At 40.5% G+C, this 20,122-nt stretch overlaps 1 protein-coding gene across 1 annotated transcript; it reads left to right on the top strand.

The window, feature by feature from the left end:
* Positions 1-324: 324 nt before the first annotated feature.
* On the top strand, positions 325-19,009 carry LOC142500004 (uncharacterized). Its single transcript, XM_075610060.1, has 4 exons — positions 325-402; positions 15,316-15,487; positions 17,419-17,496; positions 17,862-19,009. Exons 1-4 carry the CDS (start codon positions 325-327, stop codon positions 18,932-18,934), a joined length of 1,401 nt encoding a protein of 466 aa, XP_075466175.1. The 3' UTR covers positions 18,935-19,009.
* The last annotated feature ends 1,113 nt before the right edge of the window (positions 19,010-20,122 follow it).

Below are 20,122 nucleotides of genomic sequence, written 5' to 3'. Positions count from 1 at the left end.
CGTACATGTCCCCACTCACTTCCTCGGGGGCTTTCTATGTTGGCCAACAGGTTTAATGGATGGTTATCATGAATTAAATCAATAAGTGAATGAATATGGAATGGAGTGTATTTGGAAGAAAAAAGACATTTGGTGTATTCTGTCTGTACTTACCTGAATGGATGTGAAGCATGGACCCAAACTGTGAAGATAATTCAGAACTTTACACATGTCAAGGAAGTATGGAGAGATGTATGCTGGATATTACCCAAAAGACAGAAAATACATAATGAATACGTTTGGAAGCAAACAAAAGTCTATGACATCATCATAAAAGTGAAGAAAATGGCAGTGGGCTGGTCATATTCCAAGAAGATGTGCCCATCGTTCAACGAAGATCATACTCGTCTGGATTGGACGAAAGTAAGATGGGAGAATGAAATTAGGAAATTTGTTGGAGCAATGTGGAAAAGACCTAGAATATCATTGGGGAGGCCTTCATCCACCAGTGCATTGACAGGGGATGAAGATGATGATTTATATATCATTCATTCCTCACATTCAATCCCTTACTAAGTAATGCCATCTTCATCTACTGTAGAATACAGTTCACAATTTTCTCATGTATGATGATGCTAAAATCCTAATTCTTTCACTTATTTTTCCCTACCTTAATTATTGCAACCTTTTTCCTAGCTAGCATTCCCCTTGTCTGCATGTCCCCACTCCAATCCATCAAAAATGCTGCCGCCAGACTCATCTACCTTATTCACAGCTCCACATCTTCTGCGCCACACTTCTGCTAATCCCTACACTGGCTTCCCATATCCTGTAAAATTAAAATCAAAATACTTTTTTTGCAAAGCCCTCTATGATGCCAGCCACCTTACCTCTTTGCCTTTGTCTCCAGATACATTTATTATGTCCTTTCTGTTCTGCCCATGACCTCCAATCTCCTCCCTTTTTACCTCCTCTCACTCCAGCCTACAAGACTTCTCCCGTGCTGCACCCTCTCTCTGGAATTCCCTACCATGCACAATCACTCTCCCAAAGCTTTCACACATTTGTAAAAGCTCCCTGAAAACTCACCTTTTTAAGGAAGCTTACCTGGCATCCCTCTAGCATACAGTCGACACCCCCTATTCCAAATGGAACACGCTGTGCACCTGGACAAAACTCCATGCTATCTGACACCCCTTAATATCACCCCCAAACCTTAACGGGACCAGCAGTGCAGTTGGACAAAACTCCATCTTGATGCATAATCTTTCCCACAATGAGCAGTAACTTCACCTTTTGTTCCAACGTTAATCCTTATTCAATCTAGATTGTTGTCTCTCACAAGAAGGGCTCTCATTGCCTTCTGTATCTGTTTGAACTTGTTTGTTTTTGTTTGGTACAGTATATCATTCAATTTATGTAATATATATATATATATATATAGTTCTGATTCCTCTATTGTACCATGCTTCAGAATATATTGGCGGTTTCTAAATGAGATACACATATATAATATAAAGAAGAGGGGGGGGTGGTGGTGGTGATCAGTGATGCACTATGAGATTTGTTGCTGCCTGAATCTGGCTATGGGCCAAGTGGATCTCAAATGTAATGACCTCTGATCCCACACAGAATCACCTGCACACTGGTCCCGTTCTACTTTAGTAATTAAACCACCCATGGGGAGAAATCAGAGAGAGAGTAAATTTCCTGGAAAGGGGAGCAAGAGCAGTGCTTACAAATATATAATTGTATTGTGCTAGAACTTCACATCTATAAAGAATACTAATTAGCATCTAGCAATTAAAACAGAATTAGCAATAAGTTTGTATTTAAATACTAACTTTCCTATATTAGCAAAGGATATTATTTATCTAGTCTGCAAGGCCTAATTATGTATGCTAATGCATGGTTGGGAGATGGAGAAAGTGGGAGGGGGAGTCCTTGGGGGGGGGGAAACTACTAAGTGACTTATAAACCTCCCCAAACACTTCTTTATACAATACGTGGAGACATACTCTCCTGAACACACCTGGGACACCTAGGAATTATGCTTATTTGCATATGCAAAGTATATTAAAATGATAGAATATATACTTATTTGTGGTATAATTTAATTTGTTTCCATAAATAAGTGAATGACATTCACATATTATTCTCTTGTGAATTATGGGCCACTCATCCACTAGTGGAAATCAATTTGGTTTTACCACCGTCCTCTAATCCCCCCTTATCTCTTGTCCCTTTTTATAAATATGCTCTGTTTGTGTATGTGGGTATATATAATATATATTATTTATTTATTGTTATATACATTAACTCTCTCTCTCGGACGCAATGTAGTGCATTAACTCACTTAGAAGAGCAATCCAAGCCATCTTTTCCCCATTTTTAAAACATGTTAAAATCAAGGTGTCTCTGGAGCTGAAACCCTTTCATTTCAGCTCCGGTGAAAATCTGCTTCCGGGGATATTTACCTCCAAAGGGGTGCTGGTATCTCCTGCAGTTTTCTGCAGTTTAAAGCCCCAAGTCACAAGGGCCAATAGGAAGCCGGACCAGATTCCATCACAGCTTCCTATTGGCCCCCAGAAGCATATATATATATATATATATATATATATATATATATATATATATATATATATATATATAATAAAGAACAATAGGCACTCCGTCTGGGAAATCTATAGGGTGGGTGCAAATCCTGTATGGTACAAATTGGCAATACGACACCGTATGATGACGAATATCAGAGGCAGCACTCCAAATGGTTGTCAAAAGAATATATTGTATTAACAAGACATCATTCCAACGTTTCGGTCCGCGTGCGGGACCTTTATCAAGGTGATATATATTTTATACATATATATATATATATATATATATATATTTATATATAAAAAGTAGATTTTACCAGATTGGAGTCCGAAAAAAACGAGACAGCACACAGTCCAGTAGTTCCAATGAAGTTGTATTCAAAGTAACATAGCACCACCTCCAATGTTTCGGTCCACTCAACGTGACCTTCCTCGTGCATATGGGGCTAGCATCAGCATCTTACTTATGTTTACAGTGTGCCAACTGAGATGATTTTTTCATATATTTATATATATATATATAATATGTAAACTCTGGCGTGGCTACTGGCACAGACTACATTGGTAAGTACATCTGGAAGCACAGAGTCCCCGGAGCTAAAATAAACAGGGTTCAGCTCCAGAGCACCCTGCTTCAATACTGTATTTTAAAAAAGTTAAAAAAATGAAGACAAAAAAAACTGGCTTGGATTGCCTCCTTTATGGAGTTTTGTGGATCTGGCTTTAAGCATGAGCTTAATGGACCTAATGTTTTTGGAATGGATATGCAAGAGAAGTAATGACTGCCTAAAGACATGCTAAAATATGTTTTTTTTTATCACTTCCAAAAATATCTTTACAAAATACTGTAGTACATAATCTAAAATTGAAAAATGGACCTTAGTCAAAACCAGAACCAAATATAAATATTTTTCAAAACCAAAAATGAAAATAAGCACAGGAACCAATACTAACAGTAATTACACCACAAGTATGTAATAACGGTTTTACTGAGCACATATATAAAACGCAACCTACACCACACAGTATATAGTGCACCCAACCTCAATACACCAAATGAGTGTCCCCACAGTACAAAAGGTGCTTGGCACCAATACTCTGATGTCCTTTTCCCCAATGTCAAGGCCCACCCAAAATTGTGTATGATAGCGCTACCCATGAACCGTTGATGCACTTTAGTTGAGGTACCTGCCGGGTACTCCAGTACCCGGTGCGGCCGACTTGCAACAAGGCTTCGCAGATCCAGCGACGTCGTCCGCGAAGGCGTCCGCCTTCTTGTGGGGTGAACTCCGGTAGGAGGATCTCATCTTTAAGAGTTTCTTAACGTAGGTGGTTTGGTCCCAGACCACAGGCCATAGGCTGCGAATCACCGCATGGCGTCTTCGGAGCATTACACAAGATGGCCGCCACTATACTGTGCTCACTGCGAATGCGCACCCTCTCTGAAATGGTTGCTGACCCCTCCTACACTCTGCGCATGCGTGAGGTTCTACTGCACATGCGCAGCATTTTCAAGATGGCGGTGCCCTGTGCCGGCATCCGCCCGGAGCCCCAGGGATCCGTTTGCCCCGTCCCAACACCTCTGTGCTTCCGCAGTGTACCGGAGTGGCTCCCACTGCAGCCGCATACTCTCTGCAGCAGAGCTACCAGCCAGGAGGTAAGGGGACACAGGGGAAGACCTGGCTACATGTAGGTAACCAAATATGAGTATCTACGTCATGATGGAGAATACTGTAGGACCATATTTGGTCATCTACGTCATCAAGGGGGTTGGACACACAGGATTATGTGAATCCTCCCGGGGCAGCAATAGATCTCCGCAGGCCCTATCCACAGCGCTGCAGACTTTTGCTTGTTTATCCGCAGTGCCAGGGACAGTAAGTCTTGCTACATCTGTACATAATGCTATGTTAGTTAAATCATAGCGAACTTGGTGTTACACCCATTCAGACACTATGAAATCCCTATTTCAAGGTCTGGGTGAGTGTTTAAGTCAGAGCTAAACGACAAATTTAGCTCTGACTTAACTATCGTAATGTTGCTTCTTGCCTTAATCTTAACAGAGTTTAGTTAGTATGGGATGATAAAACGCCTACTGTATTTTGCATCTCATTATCCATGATCATAAAGTTGTGGTGAGCGACTAGGGATAAGCAAATACAAATACAAGGTAAATAATAGAACAGCCATGGTAAGCCATACAACCAATCATACAAACATACACACGGGGAATGGCAGGGTGATGTTTAAGCAAATAGATTACCAAAGCTGATGCCAGCTCTACTCACACGGACAAGTGTGTGCAAGTCACATCAAGGTTTATCTCAGCTCTTTCCTCCAACCAGCTCTTATCACGTCTAAGGTCTTCTTGTAGAGGTGATCATATGGTGATACCTCTTGTTGCACTCCAAAATAGGGGCGAAAACACGCTCATATGAGAAAAATGATACTTTACTAAAACAAAGAGTAAGTATACAAGACTTACATATGAATAAAGCACATCCAGCCTCCATGTCCTTTGTGTCAGCTCCTTCAGGGATCCCCCTGTTGCCGCATCTCTGCAGCTCATTATCCCATATATCCATTTTAGTTAACGCATTGCTCTTTAGGGGAGAAAACATGTTACGTTATTGTCCTAAGTGAATACAGCGTTACTATTAACTGAAGTTGATGTCAAGATGTCGGATTAAGAGTAATTTTTCCTTCTGGTTTTGCTTGTCTAATAAAATTAGTTGCGTATAATTTTAGTTTGTTCTTAAACTTACTGTAAAGTATTGCAGCGCTTTCTTAAGTGAAGGCATGTATTTATTTAAAGATGATGATAATGAAAGGCCTAACAGAATTGACTAAATCCGGGGGCCCAAGAACACTAACTTTCATTTCAGATTTAAATTTCAGCAGGCCAAAAATGCACAAATGCACTAGAAATTGTCAAACCTTCAAAGGACAATGACATTCAATAAATGTGACAAACATAGGGTATGTTACAGTTTATTAAAAACCGATCATCCAAATTAATGTAAAATATGCTGCATTGTTTATGAACAAATGCACAGGAAAGAAAAAGGCAATACTTCAATTTTTATTCAATCCTGTTCTAGAGTATATTGATTTCTAACTGTACATGCTGTGGGGTTTTTTCTAAAATGCTTTGTGATTATTATCAGAGTTTGGATGGTCTGTGAGATGTCTTTTCTCAAAGACACAAAATGTACTGATAAACCAGAATACCTATTTTTACTCCTCTTTGCTCACTGAATTAGATCAGGATCTTTTTGGGTGTAACCTCAATTCTGAGTGCACTGAACTCAAAAGGGAAGTTGCATTTTAGGGCCTATAGTCTTCAATCACTTCCAGTAGGATCCATATAAGCAAAAGGTCAGATTCTGTGCTTTCTTCTTTATATTAAATTACCAAGCAGACCTTTCTGTTACAGCACAGAAGGGTTAGGGTAGTGGTCTATAAAGTTGGAAAATATTTCCAGTCATGATGACATAGGATATCACCTCCATATATTAAGTTTGACAAATGTTTTTCAGTAAAAAAACTGACCATCTGGACAATTCGTTTAAATTGTTTTCTGCAATCTTGTCTTCTGTCTTTCTTGAATAAAATATATATATCTTTTTTTAACACGATAAATATGATAATAAGCAAAGTTGATACATTTCCATAAATTGTTGCAGAAATGCACACATTAATATTGTTATTGTGATCTAACTAGTAACCAGAATTTAAAACGATGAGTGAGAACCAAATCACATTCGATTTTTTTTATTTTTTTCCCCATTATACATTCTTCTAGGTCCAATTTGTACTAAGTGTGATGGAGTACCATGGGACCAATTTAGAGTTGGCTAACGACAGTGGAGTCGTACAGAAAACTCACTGCGCAGTCAATAATTGGTGTTTTGCACCTTGTAAAAATAAGATCTTGATTTAGAGTTGGAATAAAATAGGTGCAAAACCCTGTTTACATTTGCCACGTTAATCTAACAACTCGATGGGCAGAGCAATATGTGTCGGTACCTAATTTATTTAAATGAGGTCAGCATGGGCATTCACACTTTACATTGCATTTGCATTATGGTAGCAGCCAAATTAGAGTTGGATTAATGGCAGTTCTTGATGTAAGAACACTTCTTAATTATGTGCCAACAGGGACCAGGGGCAAACTCAGCTAAGCAAACTTATAAGAACCCCCCATTTCCAGCACTTTTTTTTGTAAGAAATAGCTGCAATTGCTGCGTTTTTCAGATGCTGGCACAACCTGGCAAAACAGACCTAGACCTCACAGAATAAGAGAGAGAATGTACAGTTTTTAATGTATTTGGCACGCCTGATGTACTCATTGAGCACTGTGACTTCCTTTCTGTTACATTTCTGCCTTCCTTTACCTCTCACTGTGCTGGGTTCTCATGCCTTACTTCATGATTTTTCCATGCTTGCTTCTGCAGACTCTTGTTGCAGACTATAGGGAGGCCACTAAAAGTAACATTTTATCTGGCAGGTACTCATTTCCTGAAGCGCTAAAGTTATGCAGACGTAATTATTACATATAAACGCAGTGCATAGATGTATGATTGATTGCACGCACATGTTAAAATCACGTATAGCAAATGGCACTAAGATAAGACCTAATTTTAATATTTTAAGAACACTTATTTGTGACTGTTGCTCCAAATTCTAAATCGGGGTCTTATTTCTAAATAAGAAAAACCATGGCGCATAGCTATCTTCTTCACAAAAAGATTTTTTTGACTCGGTCTAATCTCTAAATCAGGCCGTATGTTTCTTACACACTTAAGGCATTGCAGACAAATGCATGGATGCATGGGCGTGCTTGCCCAGTGCCCACAACATACCACGACATGATATCACTACAATTAATATTCAGCTTTAGCACTTGTGTATTAGAGCAAATTTTTATTGAAAAGTTGCTATTTTTGAGTGAATAATTTTGAAACTGATCCCCTGCAGAATCAGGTTATGTTTCTAGATTATTTTATCTCTAGTTATACCAGAAAAGACAATGTAATTGAAACACGCACTTTTGTATCCTCAAACCTACATTGTATGTGTAACCTCCTGTGTGATGCAAGCAACACACTCACACTGCCCCATGGCAGGTTCCTCTCCAGTGTGTTATGGACATGTGACTGATGATGGATATAAAAGCAGCCAATAACAAAGGCTGTGAAAGAGGTGGGACTAAGCGGTGCGGGCATGACAAGTGTGAGTCAGATCTGCAAGAGCTCGGCCGAGAGTGAACCGGGGCCAGTCTGAGTCCCGTTGATAGTGAGCCGAGACTTACCAGAGTGAGAGCAGTACATTGTGGCGAGAGGCCCAGCGGATCCTTGCCGGGAAGCTGCATGGAGCATTGAGCTCCATCGGAGGGGACGCTCAACAGTTGCAGTTAAAAGTGGTACCGAAGCACCTTTGTGAAGTACAGCCCTGCAACATTTTAGTGCATTAAGAGCTCCAACAGTGATTACACAGATTTCCACACAAACACGCACATCACAGACTCAAATACACAGAACTGGGTGGCCCACGCTCAACTTACCCTGATAAACACCTGTGCAGCGTTTATGTGAAGTATTATGATATATGCTGTATTACGAGTGTAGTGATCCTTTGCGGACGATCACAAGGTTATTAAGTATTGGTAACCATTATATAAAATCGGTTGTATCACACATGCCATATACTTATTTTCCATTGTCTGACCTCAAGCCACGTGTAGCAATAAAGGACTCAGCCCCCAAATTCAGCACCCGGTAAAACGCACAAAAACAAGGCGCACAACGCACATAGTGAAGTAAAGTAAAAAATGATAAATTTACTAAAAAGGTTAAAGGTTCTGCGTACATCAATAATGAATAAAACAGGCTATGGGTTAGTGGGGTTACCACACAGTGAGATGGTCAGAGTGTCAGCTCTTCAGCGGAGGCAGTTTGAACTACAGGATTACAGCAGTCATCAGCCAGGAAGAAAACCTCAGTGGAGTCTTGGGTCACGCTTCACTCGTCTCAGGGTAACCAGGTGGTACAGATCGGTGAAATGTCCCTTTCTAGAGTACAGATGCCTCCGTGAGTCCCACAGATCAGGCTCGGGACACCAACAGCGCGCCGCTCAGTTCCGTGGTGCGCCTGCCGATGACGTCACAGGATTCCCCTCTGTTCCGGAACATAGAGGAGCGTCCAAGGCGGTGTCAAACACACAGGGCGGCATGCAGTAGTGCGGGGGACAGGGAGGCACAAACCAAATGTAAACTTGGCTGAATGAAATGCCAAGGTTTGGGTCAGACAAAGGAAGAACTTTTGCTCCTTTGTCTGACCCAAACCTTGGCATTTCATTCAGCCAAGTTTACATTTGGTTTGTGCCTCCCTGTCCCCCGCACTACTGCATGCCGCCCTGTGTGTTTGACACCGCCTTGGACGCTCCTCTATGTTCCGGAACAGAGGGGAATCCTGTGACGTCATCGGCAGGCGCACCACGGAACTGAGCGGCGCGCTGTTGGTGTCCCGAGCCTGATCTGTAGGACTCACGGAGGCATCTGTACTCTAGAAAGGGACATTTCACCGATCTGTACCACCTGGTTACCCTGAGACGAGTGAAGCGTGACCCAAGACTCCACAGAGGTTTCCTTCCTGGCTGATGACTGCTGTAATCCTGTGGTTCAAACTGCCTCCGCTGAAGAGCTGACACTCCGGCCATCTCACTGTGTGGTAACCCCACTAACCCATAGCCTGTTTTATTCATTATTGATGTACGCAGAACCTTTAACCTTTTTAGTCAATTTATCATTTTTTACTTTACTTCACTATGTGCGTTGTGCGCCTTGTTTTTGTGTAGTTTCTCCAGTAACAGGGGTGTCGAGCCACCCCTTCTAGAAGGCTGCAGACGCCATATAGTGACTTCCTTCACAAGGTCCAATCAATCTTTATTGTGTTATTGTTTCTCAATATCACTCTTATTGTGTTTAGTATCTAGCACTGTATGTGGGACTATGTTTTAGCTGCGCACTGATCACTTTTTTTTTTTTCATTCAGCACCCGGTACCAGTCTGGGGGCCTAGAAAAAGAGGGGTTATATAGGTATTTTCCTGCCTTGAATTTGATTGGCCAGAAGGCAACGGGTTGTACTTTTCGGTAGGTGAGGGCAAGTTCCTAGTACAGTACTTATAGATAGACACACATAACACTTGAAAGTAGATGATATGTAAAGTCTACTGACAGTACTGGGCCATAGGAAAGTGCCAGCCTGTGAGCTTTGGGTCCCACTTCCAAGGGACAAAACCAATAGGAGGTACCTATAATGAAAATCTTCACAAACATGCAGGTTTAGTTCCTCAATGATTGTATCATCTCCTTCTCAGAATTGAGGATGTGAAGTATCTCATGATGTTTTTTTTTCAAACTATGCAAAATTATCCAAAACATTATTAAGTAAATAAAATCAAACAGAAATATTTGGGGGCACCAACATTAATTCAGCCCCAACTGAACGTGCCCCCACACTTCACATATTGTAACTATATTTATTGAAAACAACATCATAGTGCATATCCTCTCTGGACCAATGGACTTCAGGATCCAGGGTCTTCAACCTTTCAAGGAAGAAGAGCCATTTTATAAAAAAGAAATTGTCCAAAATATTCAGAGAGCCGCAACACATGCATGAATATTACACCCTCACAAACACATACATATATACCGTACACACAGTAATAGGCATATACTGTATAAGCACTAACATTAACTCCTGCACTGTCCCACGTCGGGCCTCTCTCATGCCGTCGTTACAGAGTGGCAGTGTGGGACAGTGTAGGAGACAGGCCAGCAGCTGGGGAAATGCCCGGTAGCAACAAGAGGCCTGTCACAGCCTGCCGGGCCCCATCCCACAGCCACTGGCAGCACAGTGAGGGAGAGAGGCAGCAGCTGGGGAGCAGCAACCTGCGGTCGGAGGAGAGCCGCATGTAGGTGCTGAAAGAGCTGTGTGCAGCTCATGATCCCCAAATTGCCTACCCATGACATAGGCTGTTATGCCTTGTGCACGTACACATACTGTAAGCCAGTTCTCTCTTTCTGCTTAAGTTAATGTATACTGTAAATTGGGCGTCTCTCTCATTCTGTCAGCTTAAAACGGCATCACTTACTCGTGAAACAGGCCTGTATTCAGACTAGTGAGAAGCAAACACCTGAATGGAAGTTAGTTCAATGGAACTGTTGCTTTGCTTCTCTTTTGGTTTCATATAAAGCTAAACTATATTGTAAAACAAACTGCTATATTTGTTCTACTAAAAATAAACTGTAAAAAGGTCAGGAGTACTTTTGCAAGTGTGGGAGAACCCACTTAAATGAATATTTGGTGAAAGGAATGAGACTGAAAAGATCGTGAAGATCCATGCTCCAAAAAACCTGATAAAAGTGCTCTGTACAGCAAGCTTAAAAACTATAAACACAAAAGCTATGAAATATAAATAATGATATTTGGGCATAGATGACATGGAATAGAAACATGAATTTTGTATATTACATATAAATTGAGCTGATATACTGCTTGCATTAAGCAGCAGGTTTAATAAAATATGCAGCATCACAAAGATAATGATATAGAGCTTGTTTCTGTCTAACGTCAGTATAAAAACTGCTTTCATTTATAGAATCTATACTACATGACTATGGCATAAAACAGGGATAAAAATCTTACAAATCTCACTGCTGAATGATTTTAAATCAGGGTTTTACTAAGCCTTAGTAATAGCACTTTCTAGATTGATGCACTGGATACTATCATTAAATGAGCAGCATGCTCTGTTTAACCACTTTTCCTGATTCTCTTAATGCCAAGCCTTTTGATTTCTTGGTTTCTACTTTATAAAACGGGACAATTACTAGAGGTCAGAAACATCAAATGCAAATAACACCTCCAGCTGTGACTATGCAAGAGCCCCCCAACAGAAGTACCACAATATGGTATAATATTTCCCAGCTGTAACCACAATCACTAACCTCACTGATAATGTCAATAATGTCTAAACACTCCATGACTGTACTTGCCATAAAAAATGTATCATTTACAGCATTCTATTTAAAATAGACTACATGTGTAGTTGCTGTTGCAATATAAATATGTTGAATACACTGGTTTTACTTGAATTTGATCTATCTGCTAAAAAAGGCAATAGATCAAATATTATCTTAATTATTCAAAGATGCTCAGTTGTTCTGAGAATAGTTGAGTTTCTTGTCCTAGTGAAATAATGTACAACATTTGCAAGGAGCATCAAGAATGCTGAAAATGAATGTTTCTGTTCCATCCACTGGTTTACTAGCACGTTAGTAAAATGTTATATATACTTGCTGATTATTTAGCAGGCAGATGGTAACATATAATACTATTGTATAACTGTATATATTGTATATATATATATATATATACATAATAATGTATAAAAACATCTGTATACACAAAGAAATATGCGATCATAGAAAAAGCTGTAAACAAACAACTAGGTTTTGAGAAGCAATGCACAGTACTATAAATACCCTGCAAACAATTGCAAGCAGTGTTTCATAGGACTATTTATAACAACAGTTCAAAATATGGGAATTACAGTATAATTATTGTTTCCCTTTGGTTAAATGTCCTTTACAGGTATTTTGAATCTGTAAAAGTGAAAATGTACGTACCATTTCAAATGTTTCATATATTTGGACACAATTAAAGGCAGTCTGATAAGCATACTATACTGATACAAACTCGCAAACTATGCACCAATCCAATAAATTTGATGGAAGCAATTGTATATTCTTTACAAATATCTGTTTAACTGATCCACATACATTTCAGATAGAAGTAGACATTTTGGTTTTGAGGGAATATTTTCAGACATCCAAAAATCCTGAAGGTTTCAGACAATAGGAATCTATTATTTTAGGCAGACCGTCTCTGTTATGTGCTGCCCTTAGGCAAGCACTATTAAAGCCACCCCTTCCCCCCCCCCCCCCCCCCAATTATCTTTTACCCTAGGTGAGAAGCAGGGGGTCACCGGAGCAGAACTGCATTCATTTCAGCTCCAGGGAACGCCACATTCCTGAGATACTTAGCTCCGTAGGTGTGCCGGTATGTCCTGCTCAGGTTTAAATGTACCGGTCACACAGGCCAAGAGGAAGCTGTAACACAAGGGATGATGTCACATCCTCCTTGTAACAGGGGGAATCCACTGTTATGTATTGATGCAGGGGAAACAGATTTTCAGAACCTGAGACAGCAGTGAGCAGGTTGAAGCCAGAGGGCTGTCTTAATTGGTCTGCTCAGCTGCCTCATAAGAGGCCTTTAAAAAGCCTGTAGCACTCACTGCAAGGGATTTCTCTGATCCATGGAGTCACCCTGGACTGATGAAGAGCTCACGCTGTGGTTAGCATCTCTGTTCCAAGGAGACACACTACACCGCTCGAGAGAGCACGCTTCGTTTAGACTCTCTGATCCAGAGTGACAACCTGGACCACTGAAGAGAGCACACCTGCATTGGGACTCATCCCCCCCTCACCCTCCCTTAGCCAGACAGGAGGCAGTCGGGACACAAAGGTAATCTGACCTCGGCAGTGACTTTTTGTGTTATTGCTGGTAAGGGGCTTAGCACTCCAACCCATAGATACGGTGTAAACTGTGATAAAGTCAGTGCTATAGGATCAAGACCTGTTTGTTTTTGTTACCCCTGTTATGCTGGTCACAAGCTGATGTTTGTGTTGTTAAAGTTGCGGCTAAATAAAAGCCTATTTGATTTTTCCCTAAAAACCGTCTCCTCCTTTAAACCCTCTGCACTCATCTCCTACACTTTTATTGGCCCATTTAAACCTCTTAGATATGTATACAATATATTATTTGATAACATTTCTGGAAAACAAGAAAAGCAGTACAACAATGCAGAAGAAATTATTTAGATTTTATTGACCCGCTGTAACTTGTTATATTTAGCATTATTCTAATCTGAATAGGCAGATGTTAAAAAATAAAGACACGCCATTGAAAAGTACAGTATCAGATTGAAATAAAGTCATACCACCAACTCTAACCCAAATTATTACCAAAAAGCATTCAGGTCTAAAATGTGAAAAAGAAAAAATGTGCACAAGCGTTAAAGACTAAGGGCCTCATGCAGTAAGCGTCGATTAAGTGAAATCGGCAAGTTTACCGATTAGTCATGTTAATGGCGATTTTTCCTCTCCGTATGCAGTAAGTGCCGAATACATTCAAAATCAACCCGAAAACAAATCCGCCCACTCTCACGATGATTATCCGATCACACACAGGTGTATCGGCGTGCGTGGCGGGGTGCTGATAGGTTGCCCAATCACTAATCTTGCTGAATCAGGCGAAACAAGCATGTATTGGATTGCGCGCCATATTTAAAGGCAACTTGTACTGCTAATCATTCTCTGTGTTGTTGGGAGTGAGAGAGAGAGAGAGACGCACAGAGCTGGCTGATTGAACATTTGCATATTGACGGAGAGACTTGTTGTGTATTGGGTGAGCTTTGTCCATTGTTGTTTTGTTTACATCTTTGTCTTGTTTTATATGTGGAAGTGTTTCGTGTGATTGGCTGTACATTAGTTGTCTGTTTTTTGTGAGTGCTGGAAGTATGCCCGCAAAGCGTGGGAAGAGTGATGCTGGTGGGAGTGGGAGTGCTACTCGTGCGAGTACGCGTCGGAGTGAATGTACTGTTCAGGGGAGTGATGTTGCTGGTGCACCGAGTGGTGTTGCTGGGAGTGGGAGTGGTGTTGCTGGGAGTGGGAGTGTTGTTGCTGGGAGTGGGAGTGCTGTTTCTGGGAGTGGGAGTGCTGTTGCTGTGAGTGGGAGTGCTGTTGCTGTGAGTGGGAGTGTTGTTGCTGGGAGTGGGAGTGCTGTTGCTGGGAGTGGGAGTGCTGTTGCTAGGAGTGGGAGTGCTGGTGCTAGGAGTGGGAGTGCTGGTGCTAGGAGTGGGAGTGCTGGTGCTGTGAGTGCTGCTGGTGGCGCAGTTGCTGATGGGGTGGATGGTGGTGGCGTGCTTGCTGGTGGCCAGCTTTTGGAGGCTCTTCCATTGGAAGAAGGAGAGTCCAGTCAGCACCAGCCAAGCTCTGACCCTAAACCTGCTCGGAAGAAACGTGTGGAGAAGCCACGTAATCCTCGCTTCAATGACCAGGAAAATACAGCTCTTGTCACTGGCATTCTGGAGCACTATGACAGTATATATGGACATTTACTAGGTAAGTGTACCTTTACATTTATTATTCAAATACATGTGATCCTAGGTCATCTGAGTTTTGTTCATATGCAAATATGGGTTCAGAATATCTTTCTATGTTAATTAGTCTGGAAACACAGCTTTTTATCATGCCTTACAAGGACAACTAAACACAGGCGGTCAATTTGCCATAACTGCATACAATATGAATGCAACCTTGCTTACATGTATAGGTTTAGTAGTGAATGCTCATGTGCTTCACATATTACACATAAAACAGCATGTTTGCTATCTCTTGGAACAGCTAGCAGTGTAGGAAACTGGTGCTTCTATTATTAATCATTTACCTCATATATTTTATATGTTTTTCAAGGGCGGACAAGTTCAGCAAGCAGAAAAGAAATGTGGGACACAATAGTCATTGGTGTCAATGCGTGTGGGAATCATGTGAGGGACAAGCGGAATTGTCACAAGAGATTTGATGATATTAGGTCCAAATTGAAAAAGAAAATACAACACCAACGCGTGCATGCTACTGGCACTGGAGGTGGGCCGACACCACAACGTCTCATATTAAGTCCATTGGAGGAGCTGCTTCGGGCAAAATTACTTCCCGTCGTCGTGGAAGGCTTACCTGGTGACCGTGATATAGGAATTTACCCCTCACAATTTCCACCAGGTGAGAAATATTACTGTACTAGGCGTGTCGTTGCTTACAGTTATTTTGCATAGTTACACTGCTTTTTATACTGTCTTCACAATATAAGCATACCTGCATCTATATATGTATATGTCTGATTCTGTATATATATATATCTCAAAATAGACATATATGTTGTAGTCCTACTAAAAGCAGTAACTAATATAGCACATGCCATTGCGTGCTCATTTACATGTGAATTCCCAAAATGCATTGCTGCAGTGGAAGCAATTGATGGTGGGCGAAGATGGGGAACAACAGGGTAGTACACATGTGTAACACATGTTAATGAGAAATTATTACTAGCTACAGGTACAGAACAGAAATATGTATAATATTATTGTATATTTTATTTATTTTACTCCGACAAACATGACATTACTGCCTATTTTTAGCATGCATCAAATATATTGCATGCAACGGCCTACAAACATCACTTGCACTAACACATCTATAATTGTTTATGAAAAGGTCCATTTTTGCTTTAAGTCATATACAGACAGCATAATGAGGCACACGTATCATATTTTATGTCATTGTTTTCATAACTTAAAAACTGCACACGTGTCAGGATTGCCTAGACCTCCTGCCTTGCCATAGCTTCCTTGTCCACTGGGTGTGCTGCTGTCTTCTGTTGGCTCTGGGTTCCTCTGTCTTGTTGCTCCTGTCTCTGTCCTTTATAGCTTGCTTCCTGTCTGTTGCTTTTGCCTTTGCTTGCTAGTCAGACTCCTACAGTATGCTCATGCCTGTCTTTGATCCTGACCTGTTTCCTGTACCTGTACCTGTAATTGAGTCTGCTCATAGTAAAAGCCCTTGCTAGTAATCTGGCTTGTCCCTGGTTATTCCTGCTCCCCGGTCTCAGTCCCTGCTCCCTGTTCTTAGTCCCTGTCCTGCCCCGCCTGTCCTGTTCCAGTCTCCTCGTTGCCGACCTCTGCTTGTACCTAACTTCGCTACCTGCCGCCTGCCTCGGACCCCTGCTTGTTATCTGACGTAGCTACCTGCCGCCTGCCTCGGACCCCTGCTTGTGACCCCTACTACGCTCGTGCTGTTCCGGCCACCGAGATCCTACCCGCCACAGGAGTCTCCCGTGACAACACGACTATTTAGCTCATCTACCATTGTGTTAAAGCAGCTGCAATTAATATCTCATCACAGCATACACTTCAACAGAGGGGGTGGGGTTCAGCACACACACTAATTACAGCCTCATTTTAGGGTAAACTTAGTTCACACCATTTTCACCTGTTTCAAGTAATTGAAAGGTGTGGCTGATTAGGCTTTTTGGGGAAGGGAATACCGTTCTTACAACCTGACTAGCACAACTGAAGTTAATCACACTCATTTGAAAGCTTCACTTTAGCTACTAAATGCCCCAACAACTCATTACTTATCAAACCGTACGTCACACATTAGTTCACTCATATCTATAGTTGAACTACTACTATCAACGACACATTATCACACACTGCATGTGTTGTCTTGTTTAGTCACAGCCACATTCATGTGTGCCACATCTTATATTAATGTACCACACATATCCTCTACCAAAAACAACACTTTTTGCAATATGACCACCTTCATGATAACCATTGTGAATGGTCATCTCATGATAGTTATGTACATTATGATACTGATATCACTACACAACATATGATTTTTATGTACAAATTTTATCTATTTATCCTCACGCATTACTGCAGGAACATAGTATGTTTTATGTTAGGGAACTCAAAAGTTCTAAGTACACAGGCATGTACATTGTTATTACAACTATTTATGTTCACTTTCACACACACATTTTGGGTTAAGGAAATGATGCTGTTAGGTACTCATAAATACAGAACATACAATAACTGTTTGTTCAATATTTACACATGTAAATGTAAAACTTATGTTATTGTTATATATAGTTGCCCCTGAAGGACATGTGTCACCTGAGACTGAACAAGTGTCTTCACCTGGGTCAGCCAGCTCAACACACCTAGAAGGTGAGTGTATCAGTTGGTGGCCATATAATATGTGCTCTTCTATATGTTATGTTGTCATGTTCATTATTTGTTTTGCACATCTTCTTTAAATAGGATTACTTAGTGTCAGTGAAAATGAAGTGTAAGACAACTTGTATTATGTTAGTGATGTTAACTATCATGTAGGAGTTGTGAGTTTACAGCAAGTTTTCATTCACTCATATTTCATACTGAGTCCAAACATTATTCTTAAGTCAAGGTAGTTTTTAATGTGAGGTTATAAAACGTATGGAAACATGTTAGTTGTTACTTATGACACAGTACAATTACATAGTAACACAGCAGAGATTAACATGCCATTTAATAATGTGTACATTTATTTGTAGAACATGATGAAGAGGATTTTGATGATGATGATGATGATGATGATGATGATGATGCCGCCGCCGCCGCCATAGACACACAAATACAAGCAAGTGACCATGAAGAGGTTCCAATTGAAACTGTTTTACCGCCAAAACGTCCAGCAAATACCACATATGATGCAATTGTAGCTTCTGAGGGAAAAATTGTGGAAGCAGAAAATCGTCGCCATTCTGACCTGATGACAGTGCTGGAAAGGATGATTGCACTGCAGGAAGAAACAGTTTCACAATTGGCACATCTCCACAGAGTCTTCATTGAAGTGCCTAAACAGTTGCAAAAAATCAAAACCTCATTCGAAGCATTAGTTGTTCAGCAAACACAAGCTAATTACTGGAGAATGACTAATGTACCACAATTCAACACCTCACAGGCAGGATCTGTTCATGCAGGTCAGTTTTCACCACATTCATCTGATATTCATTCACCAGGCCCAAATGTTACCGGTCAAGTAGCAGACATTGCTGTGCAGGTTCCTGATGACATCCTACCGCTGCCATCTGTACAAATTCAGCAGCAGACACCTACAAAGGAGGCGACAAAAACAAAACAAGACACACATGAAACAGACCAACCATCACTTGTGCAGTGTCTACCAACTTGCTCACATGTGTCAGTGGGCACAAGCCCTGTCCATGAACAGTCACTACCCAAAAGCCCTGTAGGTGAGTCACTGCCCAAAAGCCCTGTAGGTGAATCGCTGCCAAAAAGCCCTGTAGGTGAATCGCTGCCCAAAAGCCCTGTAGGTGAATCACTGCCCAAAAGCCCTGTAGGTGAGTCACTGGCCACAAGCCCTGTAGGTGAGTCACTGGCCACAAGCCCCGTAGGTGAACAGTCACTACCCAAAAGCCCTGTAGGTGAGTCACTGCCCAAAAGCCCTGTAGGTGAGTCACTGGCCACAAGCCCTGCCCGTGAAGTGCCAGAGGCCACTCAAAGTGGCTCTGTTGTACCTAAAGTTGGTGGCAAAAGAAAAAGGAAAATTCAAGAGACAACAAGCAGGCCTGTTACTCGCTCGCAAAAGGAACAAAAAAAATAAATTTTAAAATTCACAAAATATGTCTTTGGCCTTGTTTTGTTGACTTCAGATTATCTAATTACTATTGTATGTATGCTGAAGACTGTGTTGTTTCCAAACTTTCAAGTATGTTCTTGTACACGTGAAGTTTTGGAAATATTAACACTCCTAATTAATGAATAGTGTTATAAATATTGATGTATTAATCGTCTGTTCAGTAATGGTCCACCAGGAGCCAGTTGCTAAGTTTAGAGAAGCTGCCATTGACTTTGCAGCAAAACATTGCATTTGGGTGTGTTAATTGATGTAATCATTGCATGTGCATATTATTTTCATGCAATTATAAAAGCACCTATTTAACTGCAAACATCTTTCTTGTACGTGTACAGCAGGATTTTGTGTTAAATATTACTTACCTTTGGTGGCCATTGTAATGTTGTCCTTTAATCATTTATGTGTTCTTGTTTCAAGAACATCTCTGAATTTATACTAAAATATATGTAGTATGTATTGATATATGCACACACACACAGACACACACTGTGTGTGTGTGTGTGTGTGTGTATATATATAGTACTATCTAAACTGGTATAGATGTATTTACAAAAAACATACACTTCATGCTTCCTTGTGAAAACACACTATTTTAATAATACAGGCCTAATGTTTGACAACTATACTAAGTGTGAGCCTCTAACATTATTGGGTGCAAACAAATGTTTATTACTTAATTCACTCATGTTTATCACCATTTAAATAGGTTTCATACAAGGCCTACTTACTGCCATCAATATGTTGTGTGTACTCCTGCAATATAAAAAAAAAAAAAAAAAAGATACATTATATATATATATATATATATATATATATACATATACATATATACACACACACACACACACACACACACTATACATATAGTACAATATACACTTTATATATATTTATATATATATTTTTATGAGAGAGATATATTTATATATATATAGATACACACGTATTTAAACTCATGCAGACAGGTAGTTAACCAGAATTTCAAATACACACAGAAATGTATGTGGGAAAAAAACATTTCATTTTGCAGGTGTGTGTATTTACTGATATGGCTGTCTAAGCACTATTTTCACACAGTGCTCTTTGTTATTTTTCTAGAAAACTCAATGTTACTGAAATAAGTGTAGGAATGTTTTCACAAACGAGATAAAAAAA

Source organism: Ascaphus truei, chromosome 7 (genome assembly GCF_040206685.1).
Source record: "Ascaphus truei isolate aAscTru1 chromosome 7, aAscTru1.hap1, whole genome shotgun sequence".
NCBI classification, from domain to species: Eukaryota; Metazoa; Chordata; class Amphibia; order Anura; family Ascaphidae; genus Ascaphus; species Ascaphus truei.
The sequence above is the reverse complement of the archived record's forward strand: the minus strand, read 5'-3'. Positions and strand labels throughout refer to the sequence as shown.

What these genes read in the sequence shown, in the direction of transcription:
- LOC142500004 (XM_075610060.1), top strand. Translation starts at nt 325, where the DNA reads ATGGCAGTGGGCTGGTCATATTCCAAGAAGATGTGCCCATCGTTCAAC. An exon ending in CTCGTCTGGATTGGACGAAA is followed by an intron (nt 403 to 15,315) that starts GTAAGATGGGAG and finishes AAATTGAAAAAG; the next exon opens with AAAATACAACACCAACGCGT. An exon ending in CAGCTCAACACACCTAGAAG is followed by an intron (nt 17,497 to 17,861) that starts GTGAGTGTATCA and finishes ATTTATTTGTAG; the next exon opens with AACATGATGAAGAGGATTTT.